General features: G+C 38.7%; 1 protein-coding gene across 1 annotated transcript; it reads left to right on the top strand.

Moving 5' to 3' along the window:
* Positions 1-530: 530 nt before the first annotated feature.
* CCT2 (chaperonin containing TCP1 subunit 2) lies at positions 531-19,121 on the top strand. Its single transcript, XM_060112074.1, has 16 exons — positions 531-627; positions 1,360-1,434; positions 1,537-1,602; positions 2,368-2,479; positions 3,508-3,584; positions 3,717-3,829; positions 4,689-4,891; positions 6,450-6,550; positions 6,845-6,972; positions 9,078-9,181; positions 12,150-12,269; positions 12,642-12,770; positions 12,968-13,071; positions 13,359-13,458; positions 15,151-15,292; positions 18,841-19,121. The coding sequence occupies exons 1-16, from the start codon at positions 625-627 to the stop codon at positions 18,869-18,871; spliced, it is 1,608 nt and encodes a 535-aa protein (XP_059968057.1). The 5' UTR covers positions 531-624; the 3' UTR covers positions 18,872-19,121.
* The last annotated feature ends 933 nt before the right edge of the window (positions 19,122-20,054 follow it).

Raw genomic sequence — 20,054 nt, 5'->3', positions numbered from 1 at the left:
TGGTGGTACGCGGGCCTCTCACTGCTGTGGCCTCTCCCGTTGCGGAGCACAGGCTCTGGACGCGCAGGCTCAGCGGCCATGGCTCACGGGCCCAGCCGCTTCGCGGCATGTGGGATCTTCCCGGACCGGGGCACGAACCCGTGTCCCTTGCATCGGCAGGCGGACTCTCAACCACTGCGCCACCAGGGAAGCCCAAAGCAACATTTTTTAAAGGTTAAATATAAGAAAAAAAAATTAAACGTGCGAGAAAGAACTCCGTTGCTATGGCAACACCCACAGCGCAGCGTCCCTCCCACCTTGGTGAGTTCTACTCCCAAACCACTGGGCCTCACGGAAAATCTCCAACCTTCCCCTTCCTGGTCCCCAGCGGGTGCCTCCAAAGGGAGCGGAGCGACAGCCGAGGCCCCGCCCCTCCAGCGGGACGGGCAGCTTTTCCGAACCGCGGAACTCCCCTCAAACGCTGTGCCCTCCCTTCCCCCAAGGGCGGTGCCAGGACGAGCGGCGCGCCGGCCGGGGCTCCGCCCCCTGCGTCAGAGCGTCTGGCGTCATTTCCGGCCTCTTTTTCCTCCGGCCTGAGGCGCGAGCTGGTGAGGGCTTGTTGTGTGTGCTGAACTCCTCGGAACCATGGTGAGTCTGGCCCTGTAGGCCCTTGCCCAAGGCCCGCCGTCCTCGGCCGTCCTCGGCCGTCCCCCGCCGTCTGCTGCCTCATCTGTATCCCAGCGCCGCGGGCTCCCTGTGTCTGTCCCCGGGCCCGCCGCACATGGCGCAGGCTGCGGCGTGTGGCCTGCGCCGGGCCCGCAGGGGAGGTATGGGCCTGAAGGCCAGCATCTTGTTGTGACTCGGCCTCTCCACAGCCCCAGAACCCCGAGGCTCGGAGTTCACCCCAAGCGAAGAAATTTCTAGTGCACCGGGCGGGTCGGCGAGACGGGCTTCGCCCTCCCTCTCGGGGCGGAGCCTGGAGCGGCCAGAGGGCGAAGATGGCAGCGAGGCCGCAGCGTCCCCTCGTCCTCCTGGCGGTCGTTGTCGCGCGAGTGGCCTACCACCCCTTCCTGCCTTACCCTTAGTTTAAAATCATCTTTGCCATCTTTGGTCTCGCCGTACTTACAGTCGATCTCTTTGGGGTAGAATTTTTATTCCTGAAGGGCTTAGAGATCCAAAATGCAACGTCACCTAAGTCCCTCCTTCCGCTTTAAATAAATGACTGCTCCGATGATGGAGAGCTTCATTTGTTTAAAGAAGTACCCTGTGCTGTAAATTAATTTTCTCTTAGGTATCTACTTGTAAGTCTAGTGGAAGGCATCTAAGTATATGTGTTAAAGAATACTGGTATTAAAACTGAGTCTTGATGTTCCGTTTTAGGCGTCCCTTTCCCTTGCACCTGTTAATATCTTCAAGGCTGGAGCTGATGAAGAGAGAGCAGAGACAGCTCGTCTGGTAAGACTTTATCTCATTCTTATAAAGATACGGTAGTTTTTTGGGTTTTTTAAAAATTTTAAGACTGAAGTTGATTTTGACCATCTCTGATTTTTATTCCAGTCTTCTTTTGTTGGTGCCATTGCAATTGGAGACTTGGTAAAGAGCACGTTGGGACCCAAGGGCATGGTAAGAAAAACAGGGAATTTTAATTTTTTAATGTTGCTTTAGAGCCGTTAGAGATATAAAAACTTCTTTTGGATGCTTTGTTATCTTTGAAACTTAACTGTTAATTGTAAAAGTTAAGATACGGATATATACTCCTTACTAAAAATCAAAACAGTACCCATATGGCTAAAGTCCCCTTCGATCACTATCCCCAGTGCCACTCACCTCCCCAGTGACAAACACTGTTACCATTTGGATATAAATCTAACCAATGTCTTTATTTTTATGTAGATGTACAGGTATTTTATGTATTATAAGATATTATTTTATACATTCTCCCTGTAATAGATAACATTGTTTTGTTACGTGATAGACATTATTTGTATGTACTTTTTCTGTAGCTTGGCTTTTTAAATTCCTTTCAGTATAAATAGATATACTGCCTCCTCTCTGACTGTCAAATAGTATTCTGTATCTTGCTTATAGTTTGTATTTATTACTGTATTGTGAGGGACCCTTAGTTTGCGTTCATTGCTTTTGCTATTACAGTATCGGAACAGCCTTGTTCATGTCTCTCTGTTCTTCTGCTGTCTTTAGGGGTAGACAAAGGTTAGGACACCAAGGTTTGCTTTTGGGGGGGTGTATGCAGTGAAAAAATTTAAATGGATTCTGCCAAATAACCATCCAGAGTATTTACACATTAGCAATATATGAGAGTACTGATGAATCTGTGCGTTCTTCCAGATGTACTTATATCTTAACTTGAACCAAATATGTTCCTTTTAGGACAAAATTCTGTTAAGCAGTGGACGAGATGCTTCTCTTATGGTAACCAATGATGGTGCAACTATTTTAAAAAACATTGGTGTGGACAATCCAGCTGCTAAAGTTTTAGTTGGTGAGTCTGAGGATGACATTTTGTTAACATTTGGAAACAATTTTAAATAGGATGTGTTGACTGTCCTTTCGACTCATTGATTATTTAGTTTTTAATTGATTATTATCATTATTAAAATGCAAGCTTCTAGATGTGGTATATATACACAATGGGATATTTCTCAGCCATAAAAAAGAATGAAATAATGCCATTTGCAGCAACATGGGTGGACCTAGAGATTATTGTACAAAGTGAAGTCAGAGAAAGACAAATACCATATACTGTCACTTATATGTGGAATCAAATATGACACAAATGAACCTACCTATGAAACAGGAACAGACTCACATACAGAACAGACTTGTGGTTGCCAAGGGCGCGGGGGGGAGGGATGGATTGGGAGTTTGGGGTTAGCAGATGCAAACTATTATGTATAGGAGGGATAAACAACAAGGTCCTACTATATAGCACAGAACTATATTCAGTATTCTGTGTTAAACCATAATGGAAAAGAATATGAAAAAGAATATATACGTGTGTACAACTGAACCACTTTGCTCTACAGCAAAAATCAACACAGCATTGTAAGTCAGCTATACTTCAGTAAAATTTTTTAAAAATACCATTTTCTGGGGCTTCCCTGGTGGCGCAGTGGTTGAGAGTCCGCCTGCCGATGCAGGGGACACGGGTTCGTGCCCCAGTCCGGGAACATCCCACATGCTGCGAAGCGGCTGGGCCCGTGAGCCATGGCCGCTGAGCCTGCGTGTCCAGAGCCTGTGCTCCGCAACGGGAGAGGCCACAGCAGTGAGAGGCCCGCGTACCACACACACAAAAAAAAAACAGTCTTCTGGAGTGCCATGTACTTACTGATGGTAAAACTACTGTATTTCGGGCTGAAAAGTTCAAAGAATTTGTCAGGTGAGGAAACCTAGATAAGTGAGATTTAGATTCATAGTGGATATATTTGGAGAATTAGGTAAGCTACCGAGAAGTAATTTAAAAAGCAGAATTAAATGTAAGAGGTAATAACTAGCTTTTTTTTCCCCTAGATATGTCAAGGGTTCAGGATGATGAAGTTGGTGATGGCACTACCTCTGTTACTGTTTTAGCAGCAGAATTACTAAGGGTAAGAATATCTGAGCAGCTTCAATTTCATCTTATTGGGGTTTTTTTGCTACTGTGGTTTTGAGTATCAGAAGTAATCAACTTCTTACTACAGATTTAGTATTCATGCTTGTCTTCCACTGTTGTTTAATAGGAAGCAGAATCTTTAATTGCAAAAAAGATTCATCCACAGACCATTATTGCGGGTTGGAGAGAAGCCACAAAGGCGGCAAGACAGGCTCTGTTGAATTCTGCAGTCGATCATGGGTCGGTATACCAAAATACTACTGTTTCAAACATTTAATGTTTAAATGTTCTTTTTGAAATACACTCAATGCAGGAAGTCTAGAGAGCAGTGAAAAGCATACACAAACATGATTCTGTTGGCTCATCCTGCCTCAATAATAACCAGAAAAACCCCACATTACCCCCCAGAGGTAGTAACTAAAGTTAAAGTTTGGGTTTCCAGGGTTTTTTTTGCACGTATAATCACAATAAACAAAATAAATAGTATCATTGTATAGAGGGTTTTTTAGCCTCTTTAACCTAGTTGAATAACTAGAACAGTTTCGAGGTGTCAGTGTTCTCTGTAATATTAGTTTTAGTAGAGGTATGCATTTGATTATGTGACTGCTATAATTCACCTATCTATAATTGGAGATTTGTGTTTCGACAATTTTTAGCTTTATAGTGTTGTGACAGACTTGTTACTTAAAAAAGTAAGTATAATTGCTGTGTCCAAAGATATGTATGTATTTAAAGGCAATTTTATTTACCTTACAAGTAGTGCTCTAGAAAAAATTCATTAATTTACAGTCCCACTAGCTGTATAACAATGCCTTGTTTCCCATGTTCTTGAAATTTTTGTTTGCTTGTGTTTCCCTTTTGGTAGTTTGCCAGCTTGGTGGGGAAAATAGTATCCTTTAATTTGTATTTCTTGATTACTGATAAGGTTTAATTTTTTTCATGTGACTTAGAGCCCTGACTGGTTGAGGTGAAAGTCTGTTGACAAACAAGTATCTGGATAAATTTTGAAAAGTAAAACAGGGTTGATAACCTCAGAGAAGCATTCTAAGAACCGGCCTGAGTTTTTTTGTTCGTTTTTTGTTTTGTTTTGCTTTTTTAGTTCTGACGAAGTTAAATTCCGTCAAGATTTAATGAACATTGCAGGAACAACATTATCCTCAAAACTTCTTACTCATCACAAAGACCACTTTACTAAGTTAGCTGTGGAAGCCGTTCTCAGACTGAAAGGCTCTGGTAATCTGGAGGCAATTCATGTCATCAAGAAGCTAGGAGGAAGTCTGGCTGATTCCTATTTAGATGAAGGTATGTACATATTGAATACGGGAAAAGAAGCCTTGACCAGTTGTTGAAAGCTAAGTACTCAGTGAATCCACTTTATTTAGTCAGGACTAGTGACACTTTGCAAAGCCAGAAAACTTGTCTTTAAGGACACAAATCATATTGCAACCATTTTTGTCATCTTAATTCATTTGTTAGATTGACAGTGTGCTTGATCTTCTCAAACTATCCCAGCATTTCTTTGATAACCTCTAGGTTTTACTTTTTACCATGAAGTAAGTTAGTTTCTAATAAAGAGAAGTAGTTTTTTTTTTTTTTTTTTTTTTTTTTTACCAAAAGTCAGCTATTGTCAAATGGCACTTTTTCCAGGATTACATGTATTCTCTAGGAAGGGTTTGGGTAGGTCATACCAGTTAGTTGGCAGGTGTTGAGAATATTGTTTCTGGCGTTCTTGAAGAGTGATAAATGAGTTAGCAACTGCGTTTCCTTAATAATAGTATGTTTTGTTCTTAGAGTGGATTTTTCAAAGCATCTTCACAGTGTATTCACAAACGGTAGAAAGTGTAGGCATTCTGTTCTACAGAGAAGGAAAAAACGGGGTAAATTGTGCTTTACAGTTTCTGCTCTACCAGTTAGTGATTCGGAGTCTGGGTTTTGTTGCAAAAATGCATGTTGTTTGTCTCTGTTTCACAGGAGTAACAATTCTGAAAATATTCTTGATTGAATTTATATGTAAGGGCTGTAAAGCATTTCTAATAGGGGTTGGTGGTAGGGAAAGATAATTAAAACAAGGATAGCTACCATTGAATGTCTGCTCTGTGCCAGGCATTCTAATAGGAATTTTACTTAAAATACCATTTCTTTCTCATGATGTTGATCCAGTGAGTGAGAATTAAGTTCAGCTGAATAGAGCAGAAAACCCAAGGTGATACAGCAGGGCCCTAGGCTGGTAGCTAGCATCTCTGCCACTGGTGATATTCCTGTTTATAGGTGAGTACCTAGGGTTGAACAATTTGTCCAAGGTTGCATACATAACCCGTAAGCAGCATGAGCATGATTGGGGCCAGGTTTGTCTGCTGTCCATGGCGTTTCATTTTATCACCAGCCTCGGTGTTTAAAAAGTTCACTAATCTCTAGCAATACCCTGTGTATCTGAGTTTTCACAGCTTGTTTTCTTTTTTGTTGGTTTTAAGCTAATGAAAGTGGACTTTAACAGCTTTGCATTGCAACACACACACCTGCAAGTATAGTATGTCTCTGAGACAAAAGATTCAAAATGCTATTGACTTTCTTTTAAAAAATTAATTTGTATTGAAATATAGGTTGCTGTACAAAAATGCTCTGTTGACTCTTAATATTTCTACTGTGCTCTTACATTTTCTGTTTCGCATATTATTTTTTAAATGATCTGCTAAATTGATTCTTATGGTCACTGCTCTAGTGGAATGAGTTTTAGGTTCTAGGAGCTTGATGAATTGGACTTAAATGCATTCTTTGAAAGAGTAATTTGATAAAGCAGGTTACCTTAAAAGATTTATTAACAGCCTTGAAATATTTAATACAATACTATCTTATATTGTAGGCTTTCTGTTGGATAAAAAAATTGGAGTAAATCAACCAAAGCGAATTGAAAATGCTAAAATTCTTATTGCAAATACTGGTATGGATACAGACAAAATTAAGGTATGTTAAACTACATTTCTTGGAATTCTAATTGCTAGCTGCTGTAAACTTGGGCTGGTAATCAGTTGCACTAATAAAAACCCTTATAGGGTTTATATATGTATGAATATATATTTATATAATATAGTTTCGTAGCTTCTGATTTTATATATATGAATATATATTTATATTGTACACATGCATACACACATGCACACATAGTTTTTGGTGTATTTACATTAAAAAGTTTAAATATGTTATGAAACTTGCGAGTAAGGAAAATGATGCTATTTTTTATGCTTTCCTTTGTCTTAGATATTTGGTTCCCGGGTAAGAGTTGATTCTACAGCAAAAGTTGCTGAAATAGAACATGCAGAAAAGGAAAAAATGAAGGAGAAAGTTGAACGTATTCTTAAGCATGGGATAAATTGCTTTATTAACAGGTCTGTGTATGCTTGTGCTAACAATATTTAAAATAATCCAAGAAAGGATTGTTTTCTGCAGGATTTAGGAAAATTGTTTTATATTGAATTTAGTTATTTAGGAAGTGTTTTTTTCCAAATGTAAATAAAATTGTACAGCAAGGCATTTGCCTTGCAATGATTTTAGTGAAAATTTATGTTAATATACTTTATTAAACCTTTTTGTGTTAACAATAACAGTTTTCTGTTTTGGCAGTTATATTATTAGTTTGGGCTGTAGTATACCTGTATTTGGAAGAGAGATTTAATTCCACATTAAATGATGGGGGTTTGAAGTAGGAAAAAGCTAATGGTAGCATAGGAATAAAACAAGGATGAAGAGGTGAAAAGTATTAAGAGTTCTAGGGCTTATCTTTAATTTGTATGAAGAAAATATGTGTATACCTTCCCCATGTATTCTTAATATTCAGTATCTAAGGTTTTTATGGATTATTTTGAATGGAGAAAAATACCAAGAGAAACAGGGCATTTCAGTGAAAAGGCAGTTGTTAACTTTGAGAGAGATTTACCATTTGATGGAAAATAATTGTTTTAAGCCAAATGTATGTGGGCTTTTAGAAGTTAGTTACTAGGGACTTCCCTGGTGGTACATTGGTTGGGAATCCGCCTGCCAGTGCAGGGAACAGGGGTTCGAGCCCTGGTCTGGGAAGATCCCACATGTGGCGGAGCAACTAAGCCCGTGTGCCACAACTACTGAGCCTGCGCTCTAGAGCCTGCGAGCCACAACTACTGAGCCCACGTGCCACAACTACTGAGCCTGTGCGCCTAGAGCACATGCTCTGCAACAAGAGAAGCCACCACAATGAGAAGCCCGCGCACTGCAACGAAGAGTAGCTCCCGCTCGCTGCAACTAGAGAAAGCCTGCGCGCAGCAACAAGACCCAGCGCAGCCAAAAATAAATAAATTAAAAAAAGAGAAAAAGCTAGTTTCTAAACTTCTATGAGATCTATGATTCTGATAAGGCACATTTTGCTTAGCAGTGCTTTATACTAGTTATGAACATCTTTTCTTTGGCTTTTTTTAAGTTACAAACTTTTAAACAGATGTCCTTTTTACTCCTGTTGTATGAGTAATATTTGCTCATTTTGGAAGGTTTGAAAGTATAAAGAAGGAACAGAATTCTCCCAGAAATTCTTTTATTAAGTTGATTCGTGGTGTGTGTGTATGTTGTTTCAATTCGTTTAGTTGTGATCATATGGTATAAACTTTTAAAACATGCTTTTTTTACCTAACAGTATATATATTTTACTTAAAATTACAAATTTTTCATAATTGGTAAGTTGAGATTTACACAAACACTCTCCTCACAGACATTGGAAAGTTTTGTTCTATATAAAATTTTTACACATATCTTCATTTAATTAATATCTGAATTTTCTTGCTGTAGATTCTCAGGAGTAGAATCAAAGCATATAAACATAGATAAGGGTTTTGTTTTGGCTTTTGGTTTTTTTAGTAAATTTATTTTTTTAATTTATTTATTTTTGGCTGCGTTGGGTCTTGTTGCTGCACGCGGGCTTTCTCTAGTTGTGGCGAGCAGGGGCTACTCTTCGTTGCGGGGCGCAGGCTTCTCATTTTGGTGGCTTCTCTTGTTGCGGAGCACAGGCTCTAGGCGTGCGGGCTTCAGTAGTTGTGGCTTGTGGGCTCTAGAGCACAGGCTCACCAGTTGTGGCACATGGGCTTAGGTGCTCTGCGGCATGTGGGATCATCCTGGACCAGGGCTTGAACCCGTGTCCCCTGCATTGGCAGGTGGATTCTTAACCACTGCGCCACCAGGGGAGCCCATAGATATGGGTTTTGATGCACTACTGCTAAATTGCTTTTCAGAATTATTGGTTCATTTTATACTGTCAATGGCAATATAAAAAACAATACCCATTTTTAGTACTAACATGGATGCACTAGTATAATTTATAAAGTATTATACAGTAATAAGTAAGAAATGTTCTAATTTGCATTTCTTTGATTACTGGTGAGATAAAAATATTTTCATGTTTTTTAGTCTAATGTATTTTATCTTGTGAAGTAACCATTTTGAACAATATTTTTTCATATTTTATTTATAGGCAATTAATTTATAATTATCCTGAACAGCTCTTTGGTGCTGCTGGTGTTATGGCTATTGAGCATGCAGATTTTGCAGGTGTGGAACGTCTCGCTCTTGTCACAGGTATGGGAAAAAGGCATTAATTTCTAACATAATAATTACTCTTGGATTTACTGAGTGTTCGTGTATTTAACTCATTGCTAAGAGGACAAAGAGATTCCCGTAAGGATCCTAGAATCTAAAGTTATTCTGAAATCTGACATACTTTTTGATATCTTCACATTATTTTTAATATACCAAGTTAAATGCCAGCTTCGCCATAGGTGTAGGTTTATTTTTGCTGTGTTGTTTTAAAGATACTGTCTTTTCTCACAAACCCACAGGACCACTGTTCTAAACATAGTCTAAATAAACTGAAGCTTAAAAAAAGGAGTCTTTTTTTTGTTTTTTGTTTCTTTTGGCTGCGTCGGGTCTTAGTTGCGGCATGCTGGATCTTTGTTGTGGCACGCGGGCTTCTCTTCATTAATGGAGTGCAGTTTAGTTGCCCCGCAGCCTGTGGGATGATAGTTCCCTGACCATGGAACGAACCCGCGTCCCCTGCATTGAAAGGCAGATTCTTAACCACTGAACCACCAGGGAAGTCCCCAAAAAAGGAGTCTTAAAGTCTTACCTAGTTTATTCATTTAATTTTAGTGCTAAGTGAGTAGTTGAATGCTTTGTGCCCTGTGTGATAGTGCAGTTGGAATAGTAACCTTTATTGAACATTTAACTATATGCCAGGCAGTGGATCAAATACTTAAGCATTACTGTCATTAATTTTTTAAAATTTATGAAAGTAATAAACGTTGAATAAGTGTGAAACATTCCAGCAGTGTATGATGAAAAGTTAGTTTACTCCAGTATCCTTCAGTAGAGGTATATGAGTTTTATAATCCCAGTATAGACTAGAAAGTGTGTCTACAGGTATGTCTACATCAAAGAGACATAGAATGCAGTTGTTCACTTATTGTTTTAGTAATGGTTTTTAAAGAAACCTCTAAATAGCCCTTGAAAACTGAGTATAACAGTCTTTATCCTCTAACTTTCAGGCGCTTGGAAATGAATGAATAGGCTGGAAAGTTGGCTTGCTCTCTGGCAGTGAGAATTAAGGAGAGTTGGGTTTTAGATGTAAAGCCACTAGGAACATCAGATTCAGATCAGAACTGCCCTGTGTATTAGAAGAAATTATACTAAGTAGATGGTAGGATTGGTCTCATTTCAAAATAACTTCTTAAGCCATTTTTAATAATTTGAGAAGCATAGTGTTCTGACCTAAAAAGAGACATTTTACTTTCATTAATTATTTGGAAGTGGGTTTACCTGATTTAAAAGTTATTGCATACTTGGTGCTTAAGATAATAAAACTTATGATGCTCACGTTTACTTAATTCTTCTCTTGATGCAACAGAATTAAAGACATGACATAAGAACTGTGAATGATAGCACATTCATGGGATAAGTTGATATCATAAGGACTTGATAACATGAAATTGCCACATACACTCAGAAGAAAATTAATTGCACCAAGCACACCAAACTGTATGGCTGTGAAGTAGACTCCATGGTGGCTCCCATCCTTAGTAACATCTGTTGTCAAGATGTGTGAAATTGCTTCTTGCAAATGTCTAGAAATGTCTAGAAATATTTTGTAAGCAGATACACATGAATGAGTTTAGGATAAGTGAAAATTCTCGTAAGCCAAATTTGTCTCATTTGGGGGATATGATGTCCCAAACATCTATTGTGTCTCACGTCTAGACACAAAGCAGTCTCAGGAATTTGCCAACCAAAAGTAAGAAGAGCTTCAGCTATACAGATTATGAGTATAAATTAGTAGAGTTGGGAAGACCAGAGTCCCTTTTATAAATTAATTGTAAAATAGAAATAAAGCATCAGTTATTCAGCAGATTTATCAGTAAGGTGTAGGGAAAGGGGTTGGTTGATGATTGAGGGAATCTATTAAAAGAGAGTAATGAGCTAGAGAAAAGGATTTAATTTTATTTATTTATTTTTTGGCCAAGCCGCGTGGCATAAGTACCCTGATCAGGGATTGAACCCATACCCCCCTGCAGTGGAATTGCAGAGTCTTAACCACTGGACTGCCAGGGAAGTCTGAGAAAAGGATTTTAAAATTGAAACCTAACTTTTGCTTAATTAAGAACCAGGAAAGGAGGAAGTGTTTATAGCATGGAAGATGGAAAATAGGAATAAAAATAATACCTATGGAATAAAATGAATTTAGTTTTTTGACTTCTCATTAAGTTTGCTCTGGGAAATCCTCTGTATACATTTCCCCTTTTTTCTAGGCCCAAGTGCTCACTATTTTAAGCAGTTCTTAGTGTCTCGGTACATGTGTTGATATAATAAGATTAGTCAAATATTTTCATGTTTTGTTTTGGGATATTGGATCATAAGAGTACTGGTCTTCTAGGTTGAATTCAGAAGAGAATCTGAATTTAAATTCAGGCTTAGAGGTAAATGTCAGAATCTCAATTGAGGTGATATTATTACACAGTGTGTCCATATAGGTCTGAAGCCAGATTGCTTGTATTTGAATTTCAGCTTCATATTTGTTCAAACTATGTAACATTGGATGAGAAACTAAACATTTCTTTGCCTCAGTTTTACCAGTTCTAAATGGGGTGATAAATGAAGCCTGTCTTAATAGGATTGTTGTGAAGATTAAATAATTAGTTTGGGGCCTTCCCTGGTGGCGCAGTGGTTGAGCGTCCGCCTGCTGATGCAGGGGACACGGGTTTGTGCCCCGGTCTGGGAAGATCCCACATGCCGCGGAGCGGCTGGGCCTGTGAGCCATGGCCGCTGTGCCTGCGCGGCCAGATCCTGTGCTTCGCAACGGGAGAGGCCACAGCAGTGAGAGGCCCGCGTACCGCAAAAAAAAAAAAAAAAAAATTAGTTTGTATGAATTGCTTCAGAGTACTTGGCGTATAGTAAGCAGTGAACTTAAATATTGTGTTTTCTGTTCATTACTGCTTGTTAGAAAACAAATTTTAAACCTGTTGTGCATTTAATTAATGTATATTTTTGTTCATAGGTGGTGAAATTGCGTCTACCTTTGACCACCCAGAACTAGTGAAGCTTGGAAGTTGCAAACTTATTGAGGAAGTCATGATTGGAGAAGACAAACTGATTCACTTTTCTGGGGTAGCCCTTGGTGAGGGATTATGTAGATCCTGGTCTAGGTTCCTAAATCTTTGGTAGGCTCTTTTGAAGTAAAAGAAACAGTTACTAGTTACTATAGTTACTAGAATATATGTCTTAATTCCTGAGAAATTCTAATTTCAATCTCTTGAGGGCAGCCTAATGTTAACTTTGTGTTTGTGAACAGTGCATATTCAATATAGTTGTTTTAGATAGCTTAGAACTGTTAGGAATGTGGATTGTTAGCAAAGAGAAGGTAGCAATGGAACACATGTCAGCTTTCAAAACCGAGTATAACCTATATAAGTGATAGAAGGCAAACTTTTATGTTTTATAACTAAGTGTTCACTGTGACATAAGAATATTATTATTTTTTTAACTTTAGGTGAGGCTTGCACCATTGTTCTGCGTGGTGCCACTCAACAAATTTTAGATGAAGCAGAAAGATCTTTGCATGATGCTCTTTGTGTTCTTTCCCAAACTGTGAAAGATTCTAGAACAGTTTATGGAGGAGGTAAGCATTTGAAAAATATTGAATATATTTTATTTCTTGAAGTATAGTAGTGGCTTTTGGCTTTAATGTTTCTTATAGGAACTTCATATTGTCTTTGCACTTAATTGTTAATGCTTAATATATCTTAAGGGAAGTCTAATTTAGTGTCTTGGAGACAACTAAGCATAATGATATGTTCTTGGATTTTTAATCTGTAGGCTGTTCTGAGATGCTGATGGCTCATGCTGTGACACAGCTTGCAAGTAGAACACCGGGCAAAGAAGCCGTTGCAATGGAGTCTTATGCTAAAGCACTGAGAATGGTAAGTTAATGAGAAAGAGAGCCTTGAATTTAAATTTTGTAGGTATTGCTGGTTTTAAATGAGTCCATTCTTCTCTCTTGGGCAGAAAATACTTAACTTTCTTGGCTTTAAGAATTGGTTCACACTGCTTAAATTTGATTTTGGAGTTTATCCTCTTTATGAGCAGTAACTAAAAGGAAGCAGATTTTACATTGTTTCTAAATGTATAATTTTAGAAAGCTTTTCTTATAGTTAGTAAATTAACTTTCTTTTAGTAGAATAGTTACCATGTCTTCTTCACTTCATAGTTGCCAACTATCATAGCTGACAATGCAGGCTATGACAGTGCAGATCTGGTGGCACAGCTCCGAGCAGCCCATAGTGAAGGCAATACAACTGCTGGACTGGGTAAGAAATTAATTGGGACCATGTGGTCTTTTTTTTTTTTTTTTTTTTTTTTTTTTGGCTGTGTTTGGTCTACATTGCTGTGCGTGAGCTTTCTCTAGTTGCAGCAAGTGAGGGCTACTCTTCGTTGAGGTGCGCAGGCTTCTCTTGTTGCGGAGCACAGGCTCTAGGCACATGGGCTCAGTAGTTGTGGCATGTGAGCTCAGTAGTTGTGGCTTGGGGGCTCAGTAGTTATGACACAGGGGCTTAGTTGCTCTGTGGCATGTGGGATTTTCCCGGACCAGGGCTCGAACCCGTGTCCCCTGCATTTTAGCAGGTGGATTCTTCACTGCGCCACCAGAGAAGCTCCTGTGGTAGTTGTTCAGAGTAACTCTTGACCAGGTTCTTTTATTTTTTTAATTTTTTAAAAATGATGAATTCTCATGATAACCATATAAAAGATTCCTGTGACCCTTGCCTTTATAGCCATTATACATTGTAGAAAAAATGTTTAACTTCATAATCTCTACACTGTCAAAATTTTGTTATTCCCTAAAGGGGGGTGTAACATTAGTTAGAAGATTTTTAACTTGTTATATAATGACTGTAGGATTTTAGTATATAAAAACAGTACTTATATTCTCAAATAAGTTTAAACTTTACTGTATCTCTTGTAATCAGTATTAACTCCTAATCTCACAGTAAACTTATTCTGAGACATTTTTTTTTTTTTTTTTTTTTTTTTTTTGCGGTACGCGGGCCTCTCACTGTTGCGGCCTCTCCCACTGCGGAGCACAGGCTCAGCGGCCATGGCTCATGGGCCCAGCCGCTCCGCGGCATGCGGGATCCTCCCAGACCGAGGCACGAACCCGTGTCCCCTGCATCGGCAGGCGGAATCTCAACCACTGTGCCACCAGGGAAGCCGTATTCTGAGACATTCTTGAGAGTAGATCTCTGATACATAACATAAAAATGGCCAGGGCCTCCCTGGTGGCGCAGTGGTTGAGAGTCCGCCTGCCGATGCAGGGGATACGGGTTTGTGCCCCGGTCTGGGAGGATCCCACATGCCGCGGAGCGGCTGGGCCCGTGAGCCATGGCCGCTGGGCCTGCGCGTCCGGAGCCTGTGCTCCGCAACGGGAGAGGCCACAACAGTGAGAGGCCCACATACCGCAAAAAGAAAAAAAAAAAAAAAAAAAAAAATGGCCAAAAAGAGGACTTAATTCAGATTAGAAAATTTCCCAACAAAATGTCTACCACATAAAAGGAACAGTTCTAGAGGGTAGATAGTCCTGCCACTGGACAAGAGAGAGGTTAATGAATAATCTGTCAGAAGATGAAGGGGGATTCTAATAAGAAAAATAGATGACTTCTAAATTCTCTTCCAGTTCTTAAGAATCCATGGTGCGTTCAGTGATGAGCAAATTTTCTGCAGTTTTATTTGTAGATAGAGAAAGATGGGTGATACAGTGTTGTGTATAAATTTTTCATTATTTGACATAGTTACTCTCCATTGATACAGATGATCAGTAGTTGACCTTTCAGTTTTCTAAAAGGCTTTCCTTGAGTGATAGTCTGATGAGAATGCTCTAACTAAATTGAGTAGTTAGTTGTAGTAGTTTTTGTAAGTCAGGATTAATTTTATAACATCATTAGATATGTTTTGTAACATCATTAGATATGTTAAGATTAGTTGTTTATTTAGTAAATACTTTCCAGATATGAAGGAAGGTACCATTGGAGATATGGCAATGCTGGGTATAACAGAAAGTTTCCAAGTGAAGCGACAAGTTCTTTTAAGTGCAGCTGAAGCAGCAGAAGTGATTCTACGTGTGGACAACATCATCAGGGCAGCACCAAGGTATCGTAACACTTTAAAGAACATTTCTTAGGAAAACTTAACATGGAAACAAAAAAATAGGTATATTTTTGATAATTGTAGTTGATGGGAAGTGGAGCCATTTTGTTTAGATAACAGTATTTTGCAAGTTATTTAAAATATGTAATCACAACTCTTAGATTTAAGCCAGAAAAGCTTAGGTGGGGAGAAGGGTGTGGGTAACACAGGGTAGCCCTCAAGATTGAAAGGGCACATAAAGAGCCAGGCTTGGGAAGGTCAAAAACCAGATAACTTGGGGGTGGGCGTGTAGTAGTAAGAACTGATGTCTGTTTACCAGGATGAGTCGGCTTCAGTCATTTTCTGTCCTGGGTACACTTTTTCATATATACATTCTTAAGCACATAATATGCAGAGTTTCCTACATGTTCCTATTCCAGCAGCATTTTTTTTTCTTTTTTTTTTTTTTTTGGCCGTGCCGTGTGGCATGCGGGATCTTAGTTCCCTGAGCCCTTGCCCCCTGCAGTGGAAGCATGGAGTCTTAACCACTGGACCGCCAGGGCAGTCCCTCCAGCAGCTTTTCTAAGATAAAACTCATTCACACAAAAATGATTAAGTGGCCAGAGAAATCTTAACATTTGAAGATTCAGTTAATAATTTTAATTAATTAAATTTACTAATTGCTAATTAGTAGTTATGAAAACCATTTATTTTACCTGTTAGTGGAAGTTCAGGGAGAGGGAAGGGGATGGTGGCTTGGACCAGTAGATAGAGGTGAAGGTGGTGAGAAGGGATTGATAATAGATCTATTTGTGAAGGTAGAGCCGGCAGGATTTGATGATGGGTTGGATATAAGGTCTGTGAGGAAAGGGGTTGGTTAATTCAAGGGTGTTTTGGGCGGGGGGAGTGTCTTACAAGGTTTTTATTCAGAGCGCCTTAATAATTGCTGCATTTCTCCAATACGTTAAACACACTTCCATTTCTTCAAGGATAGAGAAGGAAAAAAGAACAATTCTAAATAAATTTCATCAGAAAAATCTGAATTGTGTTTTAACATGACAATATTAAACATTTTTAGTTCAGGAATAAAACATGGAAATTCCCAGCAAACAAAAACAACAGTTACAAACCAAAAAAATGAAAAAAAGTACTGGGGCACGTAATTCAAGGTTTTTATTGAGAAAAGTGAGTTTCTCTTAGGTGGAGGAAAGCTTTGGGAGGGAAGATGGGGGTTTTCCGTTTTGGACATTTGAGATGTCTGTTGAGAAAGCAGTTAGTTGGATAGTTGAGTCTGTTGTTCAGGGGAGAAGTTTGAGCTGTAGTTATAAATTTAGTTGTCAGCCTGTACGTGTTATATAAGGCCATGAGACTGATTGAGTCCCCAAGAGAGTGAACGTAGCTAAAGAAGGGAAAGGGTTTTTTTTAGGACTGAGTGCTTGAGAATTCCAGTAATAAGTTTGGGAAGATTCAGAGCAACCATCAAGGGTCACTAAGAAGGATTGTGAAGTATAGGTAATTATTAAACTGGATGATGGATACATGAGGATTCATTATACAACCTCTACTTTTATACATACTTTTGAAATTTCCCATAATACAAAATTCTAAGGTTGGGGGGTGTGGGGTGCCACTGAGGTAGGAGGAAAACCAAGGGAATGTGTATCCCAGAAGCCAAATTAAGGAAGTATTTGGGGAGGAGGAGTGATCAGCTGCCAAGATGATGCAAATAGGTCGAGTAAGATAAGGACTGAAAATTGGTCCTAAAAATTCGATTTAACAACAGAGGTCATTGGTAGTCTTAACGAGCAGTTTTAGTGGAATAGAGCGGGCAGAAGTCTGAAGTAAATTCGATAGAGGCTGGGAAAAGAGGAGTTGGAGGAAATGTACGTAGACTGCTTCTTCGGGGAGTGTATTATGAATGGGGGCAGAGAAGTGGGATAGTAGCTAGAGGAGGTGTGGGTCATTACTGTGATAATTCAGTGTATGTAAGTGGGAGCAGTTTCAGAGAGAGGAAATGATCGACACAGAAGAGGGGTGCAGTCCACCAGCAGCTGCTGGATCTGGAGAGCAAGAGAACAGGAGGGAAGTAGGAATGTTATTAGGAAAGTATGCCCTAAGTGGACTAAGTTCTTTGTGCAGAATCCTGCAGCACTCCTTTCATTGGCTTTCTTCTATGAATGGCAACTATCCTCTTACTATTAAAGGAAGGAAAGAGTAGAAAATAATGATTTGGATGTGGAGAGAAAAGCTGAAATGCTATTCAAATCTACTGTCGTGAGTGGAAAGGACTGGGCTGAAAAATCTAGATTCTCTGCTCCTGGTATTGGGAGGATAGGGTAATAAGGAGCACTCATATTTTGAAATGGAAAAATTGTGAGGGAAGGAAAAGTTGACACAGTTTTCCTGGAAGCAGTGCCGCCAAAGATGGTTAAATACAGTTACAGTTTCTGTTGTCTTCTAGCAGAATGATAGCAAAAGGAAACTGAGTTCTATAAGTAAAATTTTCTGACTTGGGAGCAAGGTCACATAGCTGCACCCACCCTCAGAAATCTTTGTAATACCTTAGTACCCTCAACCACATTTGAAATATAAACTATAGTACCTCGTTTGATCTGATATCACTGTTTTCAAAGTTTAAGTGTCTTTTAAATATATTAGAAATTCTGCGTAATTTGCAGTAAAGAAACATGAGTAATTTTGTTTAACAGCCTTCCCAAATGTACTGGGCTATGCACTTCTTTTCAAACTCATTATTAACCTCCAGGGAATTAATTTTTCAGATCAGTGCTTTGTGATAGCTGCTTGATAACTTTTTCTATATTGACATCCTTCGGTCATACTCCTATAAGCTACCGAGGTTGGAAGGTTTATCTCTGTGTGATCCCAGTATGCTGTACTCTCTGGATCCATTTTTATGCTTTTTCTGCTTCTCTTAAGTGTTGTGCTTGCCTCTAGAAGCAGTGTTTCCACAGTCATTATGTAAAAAACTTAGCTAGTATCCCTACCACGCCCCCTTCCTGATTCACTATGTATGGTCACCAGAGAATAAAAGTTTAACATCACAGATGTGAGAGGTACTGTTGGCATACTTTAGTGAATTACCTAACCCCATCACCAGCTTATCTATTGGCATTTGTTTTTGTTCATTTAGAATAGTGATCCAGAGGTTTTAATTTAGAAACCCCAAAGCCTTGTCATTTTACAACTTCTGATTGAGAGAACCATCTTTGACTAATTTAGTAAAATTCACTAACGTATTGGTTAAAAACATGAATTAACCATTTTCTGGAGAATACATATTTGGTAAGTAGGTTGTTTGGATGAGAAGCTGAGAACTGCTGAATACCTACAGGCCCTTACATTCCACAGATTTTTCCCGTCCTCTTACTAATACAATAATTAAGGGACGTTAATTGTGAGGTAGAAACATTGTTTATACATTTAAAATTGGTTTTAGTAAAAGTAGGATTATAGCTGTGTTTGTATTTAATATAGACCTTTGGTTACAATCATGCTTTTCATTTTCACCGTTGCCTTTGTTTTCTTAACTGTACGTTTTATGATTCTTGCAGGAAACGTGTCCCTGATCACCTCCCCTGTTAAGCATTCCCATATGCTCTTGAGCTCTGGAGCAGTTCATAGTAAAGTTGTGTTTGAAAGACTTTGACCTCCTGAAAGAAGACTATAGAATTGAAGTTTACCTGTGGCTGTTATATCCTTAAGATTGGACATTTAACTGACCTTCTATTTTAACATGGGTCTAATTTATTTGCTATTTCATTTTCCATAAAATTCAGTTGATTTAAGAGTTCATTTCTCATACTGTGCATCAAAATAAAAATTTGAACAGTTACCTAGTTCTTACCTGACTTTAGTGATTTGTATCCCGTTTTAACTCTGCTTAATGGGAGTGAATGATTATAGTTTCAGTGTAGAGTTTCCAGCTTAACTAATGATTGATGTTACACAGTTTTGAAAAAAATTATCCTGATTAATGTAAGTCCAAGTGAGATGTGATAAACTTACATTAATCTTTTGATTCTCAATCATACATAACATTTATCAACCATTTTGTTTTGTGAAAGTACCATATACTTTAGTACTCTTCTACTTTTCTGTAGTCTAAGTACTGTCTCTTATATAGGAAAAAATTTATGGTGGCTTCTGTTACTTCAAGTGTGGAAGAGTTATATTTTAAATGATGGTAGCTGCAAGCTGCTTCAGGCACCTCTGTTATTTTATAGGGTATAGATATAGTTAGACATAAGCATTATTGTTCGTTGTTTTGTTAGGCTTTCTTTTTGTTTTTGGCAAATGGATCCTAGATAGAGTGTAAGTGTGCTGAGTTTGATGGTTTAAATGTGAATTTAGATTTGGAGGTTATTGATTTGTCAGTATACAGCAGAATGCACAAGAAATTAAACAAAAGCCCAGCAGTAGTTTTTACTGGGTATCTCTGCTAGCATCATGGAGAGACATTTTATTCGCACAGAGGAGCGAAAGTGTTTTCAAAGAAACACTGATAAACCAACCTGTTCTGTTTTTGTCCAAAAGTGTGTCTCAGCATTTTAATACTATGTAGAAGCTATGAAAACTGGAAAAAATTGGTTTTTGTTGTGATACTAGCTTATATCCTCCAACGTTCACATAAAGGAGAAACTTCTGAGATAGATCATCAGAGAATTATACAGAATTTTACTTTTTTCACTTTTAGAAACATAGCAGTATGTTTGCTATGTAATTTTTTAAAGTACTTTATCACACATCATAACATCAGTGTTCATCC

Source organism: Mesoplodon densirostris, chromosome 11 (assembly GCF_025265405.1).
Source record: "Mesoplodon densirostris isolate mMesDen1 chromosome 11, mMesDen1 primary haplotype, whole genome shotgun sequence".
Lineage (NCBI taxonomy): Eukaryota > Metazoa > Chordata > Mammalia > Artiodactyla > Ziphiidae > Mesoplodon > Mesoplodon densirostris.
The sequence above is the reverse complement of the archived record's forward strand: the minus strand, read 5'-3'. Positions and strand labels throughout refer to the sequence as shown.